This window comes from Macaca mulatta, chromosome 11, assembly GCF_049350105.2.
Source record: "Macaca mulatta isolate MMU2019108-1 chromosome 11, T2T-MMU8v2.0, whole genome shotgun sequence".
In the NCBI taxonomy this organism is placed as follows: domain Eukaryota; kingdom Metazoa; phylum Chordata; class Mammalia; order Primates; family Cercopithecidae; genus Macaca; species Macaca mulatta.
In genome coordinates this window covers 137,826,274-137,845,543 of record NC_133416.1, presented here as the reverse complement: position 1 = coordinate 137,845,543, position 19,270 = coordinate 137,826,274, and the positions used below count along the sequence as shown (strand labels likewise).

At 54.0% G+C, this 19,270-nt stretch overlaps 1 protein-coding gene across 8 annotated transcripts in view; it reads left to right on the top strand.

Moving 5' to 3' along the window:
• Positions 1-19,270, top strand: part of RIMBP2 (RIMS binding protein 2) — a 328,067-nt gene that overhangs the window by 250,402 nt on the left and 58,395 nt on the right. For all 8 annotated transcript variants that reach the window (XM_015109708.3, XM_015109709.3, XM_015109703.3 and 5 more), the window contains exons 6-7: positions 1,830-1,880; positions 17,211-17,415. In XM_015109708.3, the coding sequence (XP_014965194.1) occupies positions 1,830-1,880; positions 17,211-17,415 (256 nt within the window). The remainder of the gene's footprint in view (positions 1-1,829; positions 1,881-17,210; positions 17,416-19,270) is intronic.

The window sequence follows — 19,270 nt, the reverse complement described above, 5'->3', positions numbered from 1 at the left end:
TATTGTTGCTCTTGCTGGTTTTCGCTTTGAAAGGAACAGTTTTCGGCCTTCAACGGTTGAGCTGAATTCGAGAATGGTGTAATTAACGTGCTGCGTTCCAGTCCCTTGCCCAGCTCTTGAAACTCTCATTGGAAAGATGTGAGCATGGAACACACATGAATGAACTCTATGGAAACCTCAGATGACTTTTCATTTTTAGCCTGGGGAATGGCAGACTTCCCCTTGGCTGGGGAAGCCAGCTCTTCCCTCTTTTCAGCCCACGGGATTTGGCGAGTGAGAAGTAGAAGCTGTGAAGATAATGTTCACTTGCTTATTTATGATGTTGAATCGTCCATCACTAATTATTCTCCAGGCATAGAGGAAATATTTCTCTAGAAACCAATAATTCCAAAGTAAGTCGCGGAGTAGCATATGGATTCTTTATTCGTGCCCCATGCTTTAAGAGGTAGCTGCACTCTGGTGTCAGAAAATCATGCGTCTTAAAAATCCCCGTTTTCCTGCTCCACGGGGAACGTTTGGGAGATGCTGGCGCCAGTGTGAGGTGCACAGTGTGGACTGTGCTGCAGACGGGAGCCCAGTTTGTCTTTTCTCCTCGGTCTCGTCACAGCCTCAGGAATCCGACCTCCAGCGTCCCACACTTCAGGAAGTGTCCCTTGCTTTCACAGTTGAGGATGATGTTCATCAGCACTCTTGGTTTCGAGTGACAGAAAACCCAGACAGGAAATTGTATTTGTACCATCCCTGAAAATTTGACTTCGGATATGGCTGGACCCAGGGCTCAAGTCTACTGGCCTCAGACTCAGCAGAATCCAAGGCCTCCCTGATATCACCAGGACTGGGCTGCTCTCTGCCCTCCTCTGGATCAGCTTCAGCCTTGGTTTCCCTGTGGAGGTCCCCGGCCAGTCCAGCCCTGACCTTCCTGGTGGCAAAGTGGCTACAGCAGCTCCAGCCTCACCTCCTCCCAAGCCAAAGTCCAGTAGAAAGGAGCCTCCCGCTCCTGCAGCATTCTCAGGCAGAGGCCCATTGCCCTCCGTAGGCCCCATGCCACCCAGGTCACCAGTCGCTGAGGGTCCAGAACCGTGCTTAGCACAGGGGAGGGCCAGACCCCAGCCAGTCCAAAGGCTTTTCCCAGGAGAGGAGGGCATTGAAGCCAGGCAGGCAAACGCGACAGATCCTTACCGTCATGATGCTGCTGGGACTTCCAGGCCTGTGAGGACAAGAAATAACAGTGTTCCATTTCAGCTGTGTTTGAATCTGCCCTTTGCCCGGGCAGCAGCCATCCCAAGACATTTCTGTAGTGAAATGTGTGAAGTTACTTATTCTGTGGGATCCGGATGGCTTTGACACAAGTGCTTTGAAGAGGGTGGCCCTGCCACAGGCTGCAGGTGCCAAGACCTGTTGCGTGCTCAGGACCCAGCCCCAGCCCCTCCTCCAGGGCCTGGGGAGGTCTCAGGGAACCTAGAGCTGATTGGGGGTCAAGTCTGCAGGATTAGGTTTTGTTTCCAAAGCAGTTCATCAGACGTCTGGGCAGACGAAGGTGCTGTCAGAGGCACTGGAGGGATACTTCTGCTACTCAGTTTACCACCTGGGGGAAGAAATAATCTGTGCACCAGACCTCTCGGACGTGCAATTTATCTGTATAACAAACCCGCACATGTATTTCTGAAACTCAATTAAAGTTAAAATAAATAACGAATAGGAATAATTTTAATTCCTCTATTAGAGGAATAAAAATGAATGACCCCTCACCCCCAGTGATTCAGACATTGGTCCGATTATCTTCTTTCTCATTTGGACATTTACTTTTTTCTCTCTTTTCCTCAAAAAAGGCTCAGGTTGAGGCTAAGAAGGAGCATGAAGGCGCAGTGCGGCTGCTAGAGGTAAGGAGTGTGCCCCTGCTTTCTGCCCGGGGGTGGGGGACACTGGGGAGAGTTGCGTTGATACCTGCTAGAAATAATAGATGATGTTTATGAAGTGAGCCTGGTGCACCAGTTACTAGATGCTGTTCATGCATCTTCTCATGTCGGCCTCACAAGCAACCAGTACGACAGGTGCCAGGTCGATGTCCGTTCTTACAGGGAAACTGAGGCACAGAGAGGTTAAGCAGCTTTCCCTTGACCACACATGCAGACCCAGAATTGTGTGTCTCAGACGTGGTCTGCTGTCCTCTGCTGGCTCCTCTTGGGCGGAAAGCAAGGGGGCATGGCTCACTCGCTTGCTTGCGAATTGATTTCCCCAGGGAGAAAGTCAGGTGGCCCCTCCAGAGGCTGCCCTGGCCCCTGATGAACTGCCCTGGGGTACCATTTTTAGGTATGCCACTCATGCTGGGGAGGCATTTGTAGGATCAGAGTAAGGAGGGCCTGGGGAATCAGAGTCCTCAGCGCCATCCGAGGCACTTCCCCGGGTGTGGTCCTCGCAAACGCTGCGTGAGTGACCTTCTCCTGCCTCCCAGAGATGTTTCCCACTGGCCTTGGGAAGGAAACGACCACTGTGTCCCACCTGCATGAGTGGCGTGTTGGGAGTGCCCACCCCTGTCCCTGGCTCCTGGTCCAGTGCCAGCCTCCTTGGGACTGAGTAGCCAGGCAGACGGGGAGGGCTGTGGGGTCCCCCTGAGGCCTCTGCTGTCTGCATCCGTCACGCACAGTGGATGGGCTGTGGTGAGCTGGGGCCCCCACCTGCTGAAGTCATGGATGGTGTAATTTACCACCCCACAAGGAGAGATTTACATAGGAGTGGATCTGCCCTGGGGTGGCCTCCTCCAGGTAATGTTCCCTTAAGAGAGGCCACGGTTTCCCAGTATTGGATGAGGCTGCCCTCTTCGGAATGACCTTGTCCCTTGTCCCCGGGGGAGCAGCAGCCACTGAAAACAGGCTTATGTGCATCTCTTATGTTGCCTTTTAAAGTCTATTCCTCCCACAGGAAAAGGTTTCATCATTATCATCGTATATATTAAAATGGATTTTCTGAAAGCCTCCATTAGTTAATAACTATCTGGAGGAAAGAGTGGGATGAATAGCAAATAGGAAAATATATAACCTGGGAGAACAGAAACAGACCTCCAAATGGCCATTTATCTCCCTGGAAAATAATTCACTTTCCCTGGCCTGAGTTATCCACTGCACTTTAATCTGCATCATCTCCTAGCAGAAAAGGTAGTTCCCTCTCCCCAGTTGCCCCGGAGCCCATTGACGTGACCCTGTGTGGCTCCAATCCGCCTCTGAGGGACCGGTCCTCCACAATCCCGCCATCACCTGTCACCCCGTGCTGCTGGTGGTGCATGCTTTCAAACATGGTGACGGTCGCAACGCAGCGTGCTTTGGTTCGAAAAACAGAGAAGGCAATTCAGATGTGCTGGGAATTGTGTCGTCTTTTATTTACGGCGTCTTTCTGTAACTGTCTTGCTTTGCTCTTCGCGCAGAACACCTTGGACAGCATGCAGGTATTCTAGAGAATAGCATCTTCCCCGCCCGGCGTGCTTGGCGATGCTTTTCCCGTGAGTGGACGCGGCCATGAGTCCTGGGCCTGCTCTGACCTGCCTCTGCTTCCTGAACTGCAGCTTCTGACGCAGGTGGGGGGTGGTTGGGGTTCCTCAGCCTGGGGGAGCCAAGGAGCTGCTTCAAGGAGCTCCACGAGCAGGGCCTCCCCCTCATCCGGGCGTCAAATGCAACGCGTTGCTCGCCGAGGTGACGCGCAGGCCCAGACACATGGCTCTTCCCGTCCCGCCAAGGCTGTGACTCTCAGGCTGGCACAGCAGTCCTGGGGTTCAGATGACCACAGGGGAGAGAAATTGTGGGTTGATTCTACCCTTGGGCCAGAGTTGTTGAGAGAGCCTAGCGGATAACCCTGAATTCTGTTAATTCAGTTACTGGTCATCAGAATTCACGCTGCACACCTGAGCATCACACCCTCCCGTTCTGCCTCTGCGTTGTGCGGCCAGCAAGCTCCTTCCCACGGGCCAGGGAGGCTGCCTGTGCTCCTCTCTGTCACAGACCACCCCCTTGCTATTCCCCTTGGGGTGGAGGAGAGGCTAGGTTGCCCCCCCGCCGGACAGGCCTTTGAAAGTTTTCCACACCTCTGAGTTGGATGGTGAGTTCGTGGAAGGAATGGCCTTTCCCACTGCTGGACAAGTGGTTCTCTAAGTGGGTTCCCTGGGGCAGCAGCAGCACCCAGGAGCTCGTGAGCAAAGCAGCTTCTCAGGCCCGGCCTCGCACCTGCTGAATCTGAACTCCTCAGGGAGGGGCCCCAAGGTTGACTGTAATCACCCTTCCAGATGTTTCTCATGCCGCCGAGGTCTGAGAAGCATTGTTGAGGGAGTCTGTGAGGCCGGCTACTGGGAGGCAGAGAGCAATTTCAGCAGTGCGTTCCCTGAGAAGCCTTGGCCTTTGCAGGGTCCACCTTGGGAACCTGATCCCAACACTGCAGCTGTTGACTGAGAAACCATGGCTGTCAAGTCCTGCCCACTCACCCATCAAAGAACCACCTGTGGTGTGCAGTGGGGGTTTCACGTCTAGGTGTTTGTGTCCTTGGAGAATGGGGCATGTTGGTGACTTTCTGTAGACAGAACATTCCACTGGGCAGAGCAACCTGCTTCCACGCTCAGCCAGATACAACAGAGAGCGCCTAGATAAGATACACTCCAGAACACGTTACATAAAACCCCTGAGCACACGGTGACCCAAAGGCGTCTGAGATGAGTTCCAATCGGTTCAGGACGCACCTGTGACCCAGCCTCAGGAGGTCTCGATGACATGTGGCCAAGGTCGTCTGGGCTCAGCTTTGCTTTTATACATTTTAGAGAGACATGAGCCATCAGTATGGGTAAGGTGTCCATTGGTTTGGTCGGCAAAGGTGAGACCATTTGAAGTGGAGGCTTCTGGGTCATAGCGTAACTGCCTAGTGGGTTCACCTTGCCCGTTGCCTAGATACAGCCAATTTATCAACACGGGTATTGCAATAGAGAAAGAGTAATTCATACAGAGCTGGCCATGTGGGAAACCAGAGTTTTATGACTACTCAATCAGTCTTCCTGAAAATCTGGAGACTGGAGGTTTTAAGGATAATTTGGTGGCGAGGGGGCAGGGAGTTGAGCGTGCTGATTGGTTGGGTTGGAGGTGAAATCACAGGGAGTCGAAGCTGTCCTCTTGCACTGAGTCATTTCCTGGGTGGGGGCCACAAGACCAGATGATCAGACCAGATCCATAGAGGGCAGGGCTGCAAAATATCTCAAGACCTGATCTTAGGTTTTACAATAGTGAGGTTGTCTCCAGGAGCAATCTGGGGAGGGTCAGAATCTTGCGGGCCTCTAGCTGCATGACTCTTAAACAATAGTTTATAGTCTTGTGGCCAATTTGTTAGTCCTGCGAAGGCAATCTTATTTCCAGGCAGGGAAGGAGGCTTGTTTTGGGAAAGGGCTGTTATCTTCTTTGTTTCAAAGCTAAACTAGACACTAAGCTCCTCACAGAGTTCATTCTACACCCAGGAGTGAACAAGGACAGCTTGGAGGTTAGAAGCAGGAGGGAGTTAGGTCAGATCTCTTTCACTGTCTCACTTATAACTTTGCAATGGTGGTTTCAATAGGTAGAGAAGAGACAACGGGTTGCATTCTTTTGAGTCTCTGATGAGGCCTTCACTGAATACACAATTTCCATGTGAGAAGGAGGCAGAGGAATAATCATTTATGCCTTAGTCTGGCTCAGTGAGTCTGCATTTTTGCATAAATAATGGGGCAGAAGAAACAGCCAGATACACATTTGTCTCGGGTGAGCAGAGGGTTAGGAGCTGAGTTCTTTTGTCCCACCCCTGTGGAGATAAATGATCAATTTACATTGCCTGGGTGAAATTCAACAGAACTGTTTTAGGGTAAAGATCTGGAGGCCCACAAGGGATCTCTTTGTATGCAAATTGTGAGGGAGCTTTGTAGCTTTTTAATCTTTGCAGCTATCTTATTTAGAAATAAAATGAAAGGCAGGTTTGCTGACACAGTTCCCAGCTTGATGCTTCCCTTTGGCTTCATGATTATGGGGTCCTGAGATTTATTTTCCTTTCATGGTACCCATAGACACAACTCCAGTGCCAGGGACACTTCTAGGCCTTGTTCTCTAAAGAATGAATGGCCAGGAGGTTTTGGTGGCAGTGGGGAAGTGTCTTTTTTCTTGGTCGCGCTGCGTGAAGTCCTGAGGCCCAAGGAGTACCCTGGGCTGGTTTTGGGGTTTAGCAAAGATGTGCATCAGGATTTAAACATAGAACAGGTTTTTAGGAACTTGCCTGTCGAGACAGCTCTTTTTGTAAACCTAAGAACCTGAGAGCAGGGAGATTCCAGCTACTAGGAGTTAAGTAATTTCTTTGGCACTTAGAGTCCAATCAAAACAGAGAAGCAAAAGAAAACACTGAGAGCAGCACCACCACCTCGAACAGGTGCCCTGTGCTGGGCCCTGTCCTGAGAGTGTGTTGGAGACACATTGAGACATCTACAAGATAATGCCCATTTTGCTTGATCTTCTTCATGTCTGGGGGAAACCAAGGCACAGGCAGGTTAATGAATGACCCACCCGAGGGTCTCAGACAGTCATGAGCAGAATCCCATTCAAGCCCCAGGAGTCTGGCTCCGGAATCCAGGCCTTCAATGGGCTTCTGTACAGCACAGCCTCCCATCAGCTCGACTCTGACCTCCCTGTGGATGCTGGGTGGGGGCAGAGGGGACGGCGGCCCTGGTCCTGCCTGTAGGCTGAATCGTAAGTCAGTGCTGGCAGCTCCAGACTGAGGGAGCAGCAGCCGTGCCGCCTTCACCCGCTGATTTTTTTCCCTGGGTGTTCAGCAGTAGCAGGGGGTAGGAATGCAGGAAGTTGCTTTACCCCAGGCCGTTGAGAGGTACAGTCATATTTAACCCCTGAAACCGCTGCCTGAGGTTCTCTGTCACCTCATTTTGCTGATTAGGCAATGGGGCACAGAGACAATGAGCCACTTACCCGAGGACACACAGCTCCCAAGTGCCAGGGCCAGGCCCTGAAGGCAGGAAGTCAGCCTGGTAACACCCTCTCAGGTGCTTTGAGGAAAGTCTAGGGGCTGGCATGCTTGTCACCATGTGGCTGGGCTGACAGGTGGGGATCTGGGCTTCCTGGTCAGGGGAACATTGTGAGGAGCCGGCGCCAGTGCTGTGTGTTTGGCGTGTGCTGTCATGCGTGTCCGTGTGAAGAGACCACCAAACAGGCTTTGTGTGAACAATAAAGCTTTTAGTCACCTGGGTGCAGGTGGGCCGAGTCCGAAAAAAGAGTCAGCAAAGGGAGATAAGGGTGGGGCTATTTTATAGGATTTGGGTAGGTAAAGGAAAATTACAGTCAAAGGGGGTTGTTCTCTGGCGGGCAGGAGTGGGGGTCACAAGGTGCTCAGTGGGGGAGCTTTTTGAGCCAGGATGAGCCAGGAAAAGGACTTTCACAAGGTAATGTCATCACTTAAGGCAAGGACCGGCCATTTTCACTTCTTTTGTGATTCTTCAGTTACTTCAGGCCATCTGGGCATGTATATATACACGTGCAAGTCCCAGGGGATGCGATGGCTTGGCTTGGGCTCAGAGGCCTGACATGTGCATGTCGGCAGCTCTGTGGTGATTCTTCAGGGCACCCTCGTGGGAGTCCCTCTCCTCTCCACAGTGCCTTGGGTATCTCCTCCTGGAGTGAGGCATCGAACCGCAGATGACGTCAGTCCTGGTTCGTCTTGGCCTCAGAGGAGCCCGGCTACTTTTCCTGAGCAGCCCTCTTTCCTCCCTGGGAGACTTCCAGGGTGGCCAGCGTGCTTGCTTCCCGAGCAGGCTGGGGTCCACCTCCCCACAGGGGTCTGGCCTCAGGCCCACAGTGGACGATTGTGGGCTGTGGGCCTTTGCCTTTAGGGGTCATCCCTTCCTCCATAAAATAATCCTCACAGTTGTATTTTGCATCTAGGGTGGAATAAAGATGGATGGTTGGATGCATTATGTATTTACCACCCTTTTTCACTTCTTTTCCGATTTTAAAGGAAACTAAGGTGGAACCATGTCTGTGGGCCCCTGAAGGTAAAGGGCTGTGGTCCCAGGTGCTGGGCCTGCTCGACCTGCTCGGCCTGCAGGGAACCAGCCCTGCCTGGCTCTTGTTCAGAGGCTGGGTGACCCCTGGGCCAGTGAGTGTGTTGGGGGGATGTGTGGGTGAGTGAGGGTGCAGGCTTGGGCTCAGGTGGGCCCTGGGCAGACAGACTCAGAGACGGCAGCCGGAGAGGCCTGCGTAGGTCCTGCTGCCCGCTGGGGGTGTGACCGCGAGTTCCTCTTGGCCTCGTCTTCTGCCCTGGTGCAATGGCCTAACACCGACTTACCCGGTAGGTCTCTCTGAGTCACCAGCAATGCATGACTCCCCCAGGCAGGGCCTGGCACATAGTAGGTATTCAGCCAGTGAACAATGAAATCACATAGGGCCTGGCACATAGTAGGTATTCAGCCGATCAATGAAATCACGTAGGGCCTGGCACATAGTAGGTATTCAGCCAGTGAACAATGAAATCACATAGGGCCTGGCACGTAGTAGGTATTCAGCCAGTGAACAATGAAATCACATAGGGCCTGGCACATAGTAGGTATTCAGCCAATCAATGAAATCACATAGGGCCTGGCACATAGTAGGTATTCAGCCAGTGAACAATGAAATCACATAGGGCCTGGCACATAGTAGGTATTCAACCAGTGAACAATGAAATCACATAGGGCCTGGCACGTAGTAGGTATTCAGCCAGTGAACAATGAAATCACATAGGGCCTGGCACATAGTAGGTATTCAACTGATCAATGAAATCACATAGGGCCTGGCACGTAGTAGGTATTCAGCCGATGATCAGTGAACTCACTAGGGCCTGGCACATAGTAGGTATTCAGCCAGTGAACAATGAAATCACATAGGGCCTGGCACATAGTAGGTATTCAACCGATCAATGAAATCACATAGGGCCTGGCATGTAGTAGGTATTCAGCCGATGATCAGTGAACTCACTAGGGCCTGGCACATAGTAGGTATTCAGCCGATCAATGAAATCACATAGGGCCTGGCACATAGTAGGTATTCAGCCAGTGAACAATGAAATCACATAGGGCCTGCCACATAGTGGGTATTCAGCCAGTGAACAATGAACTCACAGAGGGCCTGGCACATAGTAGGTATTCAGCCAGTGAGCAATGAACTCACATAGGGCCTGGCACATAGTGGGTATTCAGTCAGTGAGCAATGAAATCACATAGGGCCTGGCACATAGTAGGTATTCAGCCAGTGAACAATGAAATCACATAGGGCCTGGCACATAGTGGGTATTCAGCCAGTGAACAATGAACTCACAGAGGGCCTGGCACATAGTAGGTATTCAGCCAGTGAACAATGAAATCACATAAGGCCTGGCACATAGTGGGTATTCAGCCAGTGAGCAATGAAATCACATAGGGCCTGGCACATAGTGGGTATTCAGCCAGTGAGCAATGAAATCACATAAAGACAGCACAGGGGACAATTTGTTTCCAGATTGTTCCTGATGTTACTGGAAAGCAGCCTCCATCCAGACCCCGGGAGAGGGTTCTTGGAGCTTGCACAAGAAAGAATTTGGGTGAGTCCGTAGAGGAAAGGGAAAGCCAGTGTGTGAGAGAAGTAAAGAAACGAACGGATGGCCACTCCGTAGGCAGAGCAGCAGTGTGGGCTATTCGTGGTTATTTCTTGATTATGTGCTGGACAAGGCGTAGATGGTTCAGGAGTTTTTGTGGGGGGGAAGGGGTGGACAGTTCCCAGAACTGAGGGCTCCACTCTTTTCAGACCATGTGGGGTAACTTCCTGATGTTGCCATGGCATCTGTAAGCTGTCATGGCGCTGGGGGGAGTGTCTTTTAGCAGCCAACGCATTGTAATGAGTGCATAATGTGCTGTGAGGATGACCAGAGGTCACTCTCATTGCCATCTTGGTTTTGGTGGGTCTTGGTGGCTCCTTTACTGCATCCTGTTTTATTAGCAGGGTCTTTGTGACCTGTATCTTGTGCTGACCTCCTCTCTCATCCTGTGACTCAGAACACCTTCACCATCTGGGATTGCAGCCCAGTAGGTCTCAGCCTCATCTCTCCCAGCCCCTATTCAAGATGGAGTCGCTGTGGTTTGAATGCCTCTGACACTAAGTCAAACGACCCAGTGAGCCTGGACCGTCCCTGGGTTCTGCCTGTGATTCTGGAGTGATTATGCATCGGGCCCCTTGCTCTCAGAACCACCCCGTTTGGATGCCAGCCGCCAGCACAGTGCCTGCTTATCACCCCTCTTCACAGAGGCCGGGAAGCCAGAGGAGGGCACTGAGCCAGGAGCCGGGAGAGCTGCGGGGGTGTCTTTGGATGCTTCCCCCTTGTCTTTAGAAATAGCCACATCCACATTTGCAAGCCTCTGCTGTTTGTTCCAATTATGGTTGATTTGCCTGATGACTGTGCCATCTGTTCCTGCCTGGTCTGGACTCAGTTGCTTCTGAGCAGTGCCCTGCAGGCCCTAGCGCCTGTAGGTGGCCTCGGGATGGGGAGGAGCCAGCACCATGTGGCTGGGTGTGTCCCTGCATCCCTGCAGCCAGGGTGACACCCACACCCAGTCCCAAACCCAGATAGGACAGCACTCTGTATCCGGAAATAAACATTGAGGTGTAAATGTGCCTGCCTGGGGTAGGACCACGGGTTGCTCTTTTCTCTCAGCACGCTTTGGAAGTGGCTTCTGCTGGCAATTCCTCCCCACAGGCAATTGGAAGCTCTTAGCCCCAGCAGGGACCCCCCCTGGCAGTCATGAGAGCCTTCGGCTGCTGCCAAGAAGCCAGGGAGTTGTGCTCAGGCGAGGAGCTGAAAGGAAAGGTGCAAACAAGCTGGGTGTGGACGGGCACGACTCTTAGGTTCTCCTTGGTAGGAATTTGAGGTGGGGGAGGCTGTGCCCCTGTTCCACACCTTCAGTGTAGGTTACAAGGAAAGCGAGTCTCACAGCAGATTCTCCCATCAGACAAGCATTTACTGAGCACGTGCTTATGGACAAGCAGGCACGAGAGGGTACATTCCATGCCTGGCCTGTGAGCTCCACGTGGTGCCAGCGCTCTGCACTACGAGGAGGATGCTTGCACGTTGGCCCCACGGCGCTCATTCGGGGAAAGCATGTCAGCTGGACAGGGGCGAGGGCAACCAGACTCCTCAAATCAGTGTCCGCACACAGGACTGGCTGGAGACCCAGCTCTGAGCACCATCCCTGAGACCGCAGGAGCAGGGCCTCACTAGTCTACGCCCTGCTCGTTCAAAGGTGGGGCAGTGCTAAGATGTGTGAGCTGGGTGACATAGCTTCACTTTAACCAACGAATGCCCGTTCCTCCCATCCCTTATGCTTAGGAAAAAGCCAATAATTCTACTGTTTATTTTTCCTGATACTGGTCATGCCGAGTAGCGTGCCTGGGGCCTCGGTGGAGACGCAGTCAGGCAGGCATCCTTGGAGCAGCAGTCTCCAGGCTTGTGGCAGCGCAGCCTTCCTGGTGTCTGCACTGGCCAACCCTGGGGGGGGATTCTCAATTATGGCAACGCATTGCGCAGCATGTCTGTAAGTACGTGCTCAATGCCCAGGTGGATGTAGGCACCGAGGGTTGCAAATTCTAGGTTCCAGAGTCCCCCAGGCCCAGGAGCAAGTGAGGGATCGTCCTGTGGGTCGGAGGCTTATGTGGGTACAACTGGGGCATCTACAGGGCCAGGAGACATTTGATCCAACCTGGTCCCCCACACACCCAACCTGCTGATGCGGGAGTGCCACCATGCTGTCGTGCAGAGCAGCACCACGGCCAGCAGCCACAGCCTGCAGCCATCTCTAGACATGCCTGTCAGCCCAGGCTGCTGATGAGCCTTTAAATGCTCACCAGTGTTTAAAATGTGAGCTTTTCTGGTAAATTGAAAATTCCCTGGGTGTGTCAGGCTGTTCTTGCTCTAAAGGAATGCCTGAGGCTGGGCCATTTGTGAAGGTAGTTTATGAAGGAGTCACTGGCTGATGGTCCTGCAGGCTGTACAGACGGCGTGCTGGCTTCTGAGGAGGCCTTGGGAAGCTTACAATCATGGCAGAAGGCGAAGAGGGAGCAGGCGTGTCGTGTGCTGAGAGCAGGAGGGTATGGGAGGTGCCAGGCTCTTTTCAACACCCAGACCTTGTGTGAACTTAGCCTGCTCATTATGGCAAGGACGGCGCCAAGCTGTTCATGAGGGATCCAACCCCAGAACCCAGACACCTCCTGCCGGGCCCCGCATCCAACACTGGAGGTCACATTTCAACAGGAGATGTGGAGGGGATGGCGCCCTGCTGATCCTGGGAAACCGGAAGCTTTAGCTTTGCCTTTGGTGGGCTGCACACGAGCGAGGCACCGGCCCCTTTGAAATGTGACCCCCAGTGTCATAGGTGGAGCCTGGTGGGAGGTGTCTGGGTCCTGGGGATGGGTCCCTTGTGAATGGGGAACCACTGGCCCTATCTGCTGACCCCTTGGAGGAGAAACACCATCCGGGAGGAGGCGGCAGCTGGGAGCCTGGGGGCGTTTCTCGGACTTCAAGAATGGAGTGACTTTGTGTCACAGGAGGGCATGGAATCTCCTGTGCAGTGAACCCAGGTGGGCGAGGGGACTGTGGGAGGGGGTCAGGCAGGCTGGGTCTCCCCCGTCACTGCTGCCCGTGGGCCTCCTGCTCCCAACACCCCTCAGAACGCGGTGGATGTCCCTGGTGCCAGGCCCTGGGGAACCTGTAGGGGAAGCAAGGACAGTGGCTGGCTGCTACTCTGCTGAGAATACCAGTATCCCTGCTGTTGCTGCTGCTAATACTGCATCTGCTGCTGCTGCTAATACTAACACCAAACTGTTACTGTGAAGGATAACACCAGTACACTTGCAGGTCGTAATAATGATACTGCTGCGACTAGTACGAATAATACCAATGCTGCTGCCGCTGCTGCTGGTGCTGTGCTGCTATGAATACTAATACCAGCATCACTGTTACTACACCACTGCTCACACCCATGCGATTCCTACAAAAAACACTACTGTTGCTACCACTGCTGCTAACACTCCTTCATACCAAAGCAAGGCTGCTACTACTGCAGGAAATAAAAATACCAGTACCACTGATACTGGTACGGCTAATCAATACCAACACTGCCACCGTGATTGCAGCTGCTCCTGCGAGCGCCGCCGCCGCTGCCAACGGCAGTTCCGTGTGCCCAGCATTCCATCTGCTGCCCTTTTCGGAGCACTAAGCCCGCGTTGACGCACTCTGCCCTCACGCTCATCCTAGAAACAGGCTCTGTCATCATGGCTGTTTCACAGAGGATGGGACTAACCTCTGCCGGGCGCTGCCCTGGCTGCTCACAGGCACTCTGGCCCCGGGGCTTCCTGCCTGGCCTTTCACCCCACTGCCCCGAGCTGGGGGATGCTCAGGCCTGAGCCCTTTCCCGCCCCTCCTCCCTCAGCTCATTGTCCAGTCACCCCAAGCCTCGGCCGCAGAGGGAAGGCGTGTCCGGCCCTGCAGGGGTCTCTGAGGCTGTGGCTCTGGGGTTCAGGCACTCGTGCGGACCTGGGTGGTGTGGCCTCTCCTCACCCGTGGTCACGCACTGTGCCATCGCAGGCCTGGGTGTTCATCAGGGCCAGGTTCCCTCTCCCACGGGGAACCCTCAGCTGTAGGTATCCTGTGAGTCTGCGCTCCAGGCCCCGTTCTGTGCACAGAAGACGCAGGCCCCTCGGTAGGCTGGTGGCGGCCCTCCTTGAACCCCACCGGCCGCTGTGCAGAGGTCTTGGGGTTCCTTGATGAGCCACCTGGTGGCTTCTCCTCCACCTGTTTCCTGTCTCCCTTGGACAGAGGTGACCTGGTTCATCTCTAACTTGAGGGCGCTCCACACTTCCTGTGCATGGATCCATTTACCCACAGCTTATTGTGATCCATCGAGTATCTGTTAAATGCCCACCCTGTGCCAAGTCCTGAACTAGGGGTTGAGGATGGACTGATGGGCCAGGCCAAGGGTCTGACCTTGGGAAGTGCCACTGTGGCCCACACAGGACACAGGCGTGGGAGTGGCCCTGCCAGGCCCTGGGGACCAAACCACAGAGAGCCTGCAGCTGCTGCTTGGCTCACCCTCATCCTTGGCCCCCCAGCCCCCGTCATTTCTGGGAGTCCTATGGAACCATGTGAGAGCAGACAGCCTGCCCTCTTCCCTCTGTGTTGCACCAGACCCGCCCTCCTGCAACCAAAGCAGGCAGCCCGCAGCCCGCCGGCCACCGCGTAGGTGTGCATCAGGTGCAGAACTCGCTTTAGGCCCCTGCGACCTCAGCCGCCCTTAACCCCCTCGATGGGGTGTAACGTCCCCAAAGGTTGGCTGTTCACGTGGTACCTTTCATTATTTTCACCGTCTCTGCATGCCGCCTGTATTCTTAGTTCCTGTTGTTTAAAATCCCTTCACTTCTGAAAACTTTATTTTGAAGTAATTTTAGGTTCACGGGAATTTACAAAGACGCAGAGAGAGTTCCCGTGGCCCCTCTTCCGGCTTCCCGGCGGTGGCGTCTCTGTAGCCAGAGTGTTGTGCTCTCAAAGCCGGGAAGCTGGCGTGGGAGCAGCACTGTGGTGTGCTGGGGAATTTATTTGCTTTCTCCAGTGTTTATATCCTCTTTTTTTCCCCCCCGTATACAGCTGTATGGCATTTGGTGGTATGTACAGATTCTTGTTACCACCACCACCGTCAGGTGTACAGACGCTGCTGTCACCCAGAGAAACTCCCTCACGACACCCTCCCTAGTCACACCCTCCCCTAACCCGAAACCCTGACAACCGCTGATCTGTTCTTTATTGCTATAATTTTATCATTTCAAGATTGTAATAGGAAAAATCTATTCACTTATTTTTTTTTTTTTTGAGACAGAGTCTCACTCTTGTTGCCCAGACTGGAGTGCAGTGGCTCCATCTCGGCTCACTACAACCTCTGCCTCCCGGGTTCAAGCGATTTTCCTGCCTCAGCCTCCCAAGTAGCTGGGACTACAGGCATGTGTCACCCTGCCCGGCTAATTTTGTATTTTTAGTAGAGACTGAGTTTCACCATGTTGGCCAGGCTGGTCTCAAACTCTTGAGCTCAGGTGATTCGCCTGCCTCGGCCTCCCAAAGTCTGGGATTACAGGCATAAGCCACCATGCCCGGCCTATTTTAGTTAGGTCATTTTCATAGATACGATGTCAGGGAATGGATGTGCCAGTTACACGTTCTCTGTCGCACGTTAGAATGAATGCATGACTATTAAACGTCTCCTGTTCCTCCACACCCCAGGAAGGCTCCGCAAGTGCCCCGTGGGTGCCTGGGGGCTTGTTGGCTCACACAGTTGAGCTCAGGGCCCTCTGGGGTCAGGCCTTGCCTGCAGCAGGCAGTGACAGCTGTTCCCTGGCCTAGACCCTGGCTGCCCTGCAGGGCCTGTCACTCTGTCTTAAGGGCTGATCCAGCAGAACCAGAGTGCCTGCAAGCCCCCGGAAGCTGAGTCATCATCCCACCTGCAGACCCCGCATTTGGGGTAGGAGCTGTCCCCGGGCTTGGATTCCCTTTGATGCTTTCCATGTCATGCCCGGGAGCCCCTGGGTTTTTAGCTCTACGCCTTCCTCAGTAGACACAGCCGGCTTGGCCAAGCCCATTCAGCTTCTTAAAGAACAATAGTGCTGATTTCTTTGAATGAATCAAAGAAATTAATTATAGGCTTTGGATTTGTTAGGTTTATTTTAGAAATCCATGATCTCAGCCATAAATAGTGCTTCATTCTGGACTAAGGAGCTGAGAAGCCTGCTGCTTGTGGAGGGACAGTGGGGGAGAGGATGGATGAAGAGGAGGGGCGGAGGAGGGGGAGGTGGGGACTGTCGCTGAGCCCTTTGCTCAGGTCCGGGACGCAGCAGGAAACAGGCCGACAGAGCCCTGCCCTCATGCGGCTGACATTTCACTGGGGAAACACCAGTGTCTGTCGTCAGCCCCAGAGATGACATTAATAATCCCACAACGGATTTTCCCAGCCGTCCTAAAGTAAGGAGTGGCAAGAAAGCGGCCTTGTATGCAGACCCGACAAGCCGTCCCCACAAGGAGCATGGTACCCACAGCTCAGGGTTCGCCATTTTCACTGATTCAGCAAACGCTCTCTGAGCACGATGCTGAGTCCATGCAGAGTGTCGAAGGTGTATCCACGAGCCAGAAGGCAGAGGCTCAGGGCTGAGTGTCGTCGTGGACACCGACAAGAAACAAACAGCCCAGGAGCTACCGTAGTGCCGGGGGGCGGTCAGCGCGGTGGAGAAAGGAAGGGTGGGTCCTCTGTAGACCCCTCTGTCCTGCACCTTCTGTGATGGGGGCCAGAAACCCATCTCAGGAGACCGTGTCTCACACACAGCTCGAGTCCCAGGGGAGCAGGGAGCGGGGCTTTGCCCATGTACCCCTGACCTGGGAGGAAGCCCACAAGGGTCAGAGATGTCCCGAGATTAGACACAGCCCAGGTCTGTCCTGCCCCGAGGAAGGAGCTTTGCTGGACTACCCCTTTCCTGTATGTGTCCCCAGGGGAGACGCTTGGCTTCCCCAGGGCTCCCGAGGTGTCTTCGTGTTGTCTGCAAATGCAGCAATGTTGCTAACTGACTGTAGCAGATACATTCCTTATTGCTCAAAGTGGCGTTCTTAAGCGTTCTGCAGTCCAAAGGGGCAGGCACCCTGGATGAGAATTGCATCCTTGCATCCGTGGGACAGCACCTGAGCTGCTCCCCTGAGTCTGGGCCGCATCACAGCCTCATACTCCAAGTTCCAAACAGCTCTAGCAAAGCCTGCCAACTGCAAAGTGCCCGGGCTGCACGCACAGCCCAGAACAATCTACGGTTGGCTGGGAGCTGAGTGTTTGCAGAATTTCTTGGCACCTGTGGTTTCTCACATTGGCCAGTAGCCAGGTGGCACGAGAAGCTGGGTTTATCAGGCACTGCTCTCCCGTGGAGGTGGGAGGCAGCCCCTGCTGCACACGGCACACACAGACACGTGCACACACTCTTACCACGCATGCATTTTCACAGACACAACACGTGTGTGTGTACACACACGTGCACACACATGCATATGTGCACACATACAACACATGTGAACAGGCTCAGACACATTTCCACCACCAAATGCCACCGCTGACCCCCTGTCCTGCTTCTGCCGTGCAGTCCAAGGTTCGAGAGCTGGAAGAGAAATGCCGGACTCAAAGTGAGCAGTTCAACCTGCTGTCCCGGGACCTGGAGAAGTTCCGGCAGCACGCTGGGAAGATTGACCTGCTGGGTGGCAGCACGGTGGCCCCCCTGGACGTCTCCACGGCCCCCGGCAAGCCTTTTCCGCAGTTCGTGAATGGCCTAGCCACCTCCCTCGGCAAAGGTAAGCACCTGGACCATCCGCCTTGCTGTGGTGGGGAGAGAATGGCCGTTGGCCGGGCCTGCAAGGGTGTGTGCAGGTGAAGTCGGTTTGGTGACACCTGGCAGAGGGTACAGGGACCCACCACCACAGTAGGAAGGATAAGAACAGGGCTGCTCGCAGCCACGGGGCACACGGTACACCCAGCACCTCACGGGCATCCACGAACGTGTGACCCACACAGTTTTTCACCTGTAAAATGGGCCCATCTTACAGGCGAGAAAAACCAAGGCACTAGCGTGGGTCACACAGCTGCTGATGAAGGCTCAGTCTGGGATGTGAACCCAGGAGTCTGGCTGCAGAGACTACACTGGTGATAACTCCACGCGGGCTTCTTGGCGGGGTACTCCAGCGCTCTGCGAAGCTCGTTTCTCTGCATTGGTTGTTTCCCTTCCTTCTCATCTCAGTAACCTGTTGGTGATGGTGGGATGTGCTTGGCACCTCTGTTCCAGCAAAGGCAGTGGTGAACATGAGCCCTCACCCAGCGCAGTCCTGCTTAGAGGCCGGGTGGGGAGAAGCCCCCTGTGGACGTGCTGGGGGGGTTAGTCTTGGTCGCAGGCAGAACAATCACAGGTGTCCTTTAATCAGAGCTCGGTGGAGGTGCCATGTCCCGGCTGAAGGTTAAGTGGGATGCAGAGGTTAGACAGGTTTCATGGCCAGGTCTGCCCACCTGTTTAAGAAGTTGGCTTAAAAACAATTAGGGGAGATGAGCATCTGAACCTCACTTTGGAATTCCGTAAAAAAGATAATTTGCACATTTCCCCTGGTTCTTATCAGAATATATAAGTACCTTGGGTGCTTTTTATCATTAAAATAAGGAGATGCCACTTGGGTCTTGTTAAAAAACGTTCTCCTGCCTCTCCGCGCATCCCGCACCTTCCCACACCCTTCACTTTTGGTCCATGCATCAGAGAGAATACGGGCTGGGGTAAGCGGCCATGGCTGTGGAAGGCCAGTGGGCAGGGACCAGGATCTGAGCGCTCTGTCGCTCATCTCCAGGCACTCACGACACGCGGGCTGCATGCCCTGCCCAGGTTGTGACATTGAAAGACAGACAGGGCCCCTGGCGGAGCTCCTGCTGGTGGGCAGATGATACATAGGGAGCCCCTGAACCAGACGCCACATACAGACCAGGTGACAAGGTGGACGGTGATTTGGGCTCTTCTAGATGGTCCTGGAAGGCGGCTGCCAAGAAACCACATTTGAGCTGTGAAACCTGAAGGGTGGAGGAAAACAAGACAGTTTCAGTTCTTCCCAGGGGAAAACAGAATGCACGTGTCTCCACGCTCTCTCTCTCCCTCCCTCCCGCAAAGGGACACAGAGCGCCGCTCCATGCCACAAGAAACGCACGGCTTCTGCTCTGGGAAACCCACTGAGACTCGGGCCCAGAGCTTTTCCTGGGGGCTGCTTGTGCGGGCACCGTGCCCACTGAAGCTCCAGACTCCCAGAAGGAAAGCAGGTGTTCACTGTGAGCTGTGTGGTGTGCACAAGCCGGGCCTGCCTTTATCACTCAGGGGATGTTTCCTTCTGGTGTAGAGGACATTTCAGAAGCTGAGTTCCAGACACCGGCCAGGGACCCACCTTGCAAGCTGGCCCTTCTGAAGACAGCAGTCGCAGGCCTGCCCGGTGAGCCCGAGGCTCACAGCACGTGAATGTGGAACCCACTGCAAAGCTCCCGGGTCAGGGAGGTGGGAACGGGGATTGGCCAGCATGGAAAAAGGAATCTGATTAACCACGGCAGAAAATGCACACTGAGGAAAACCAAAAAACCAAAGCGGTACGATGCCTGTACTAAACCAGGGGCCACTTGGCAGAGAAG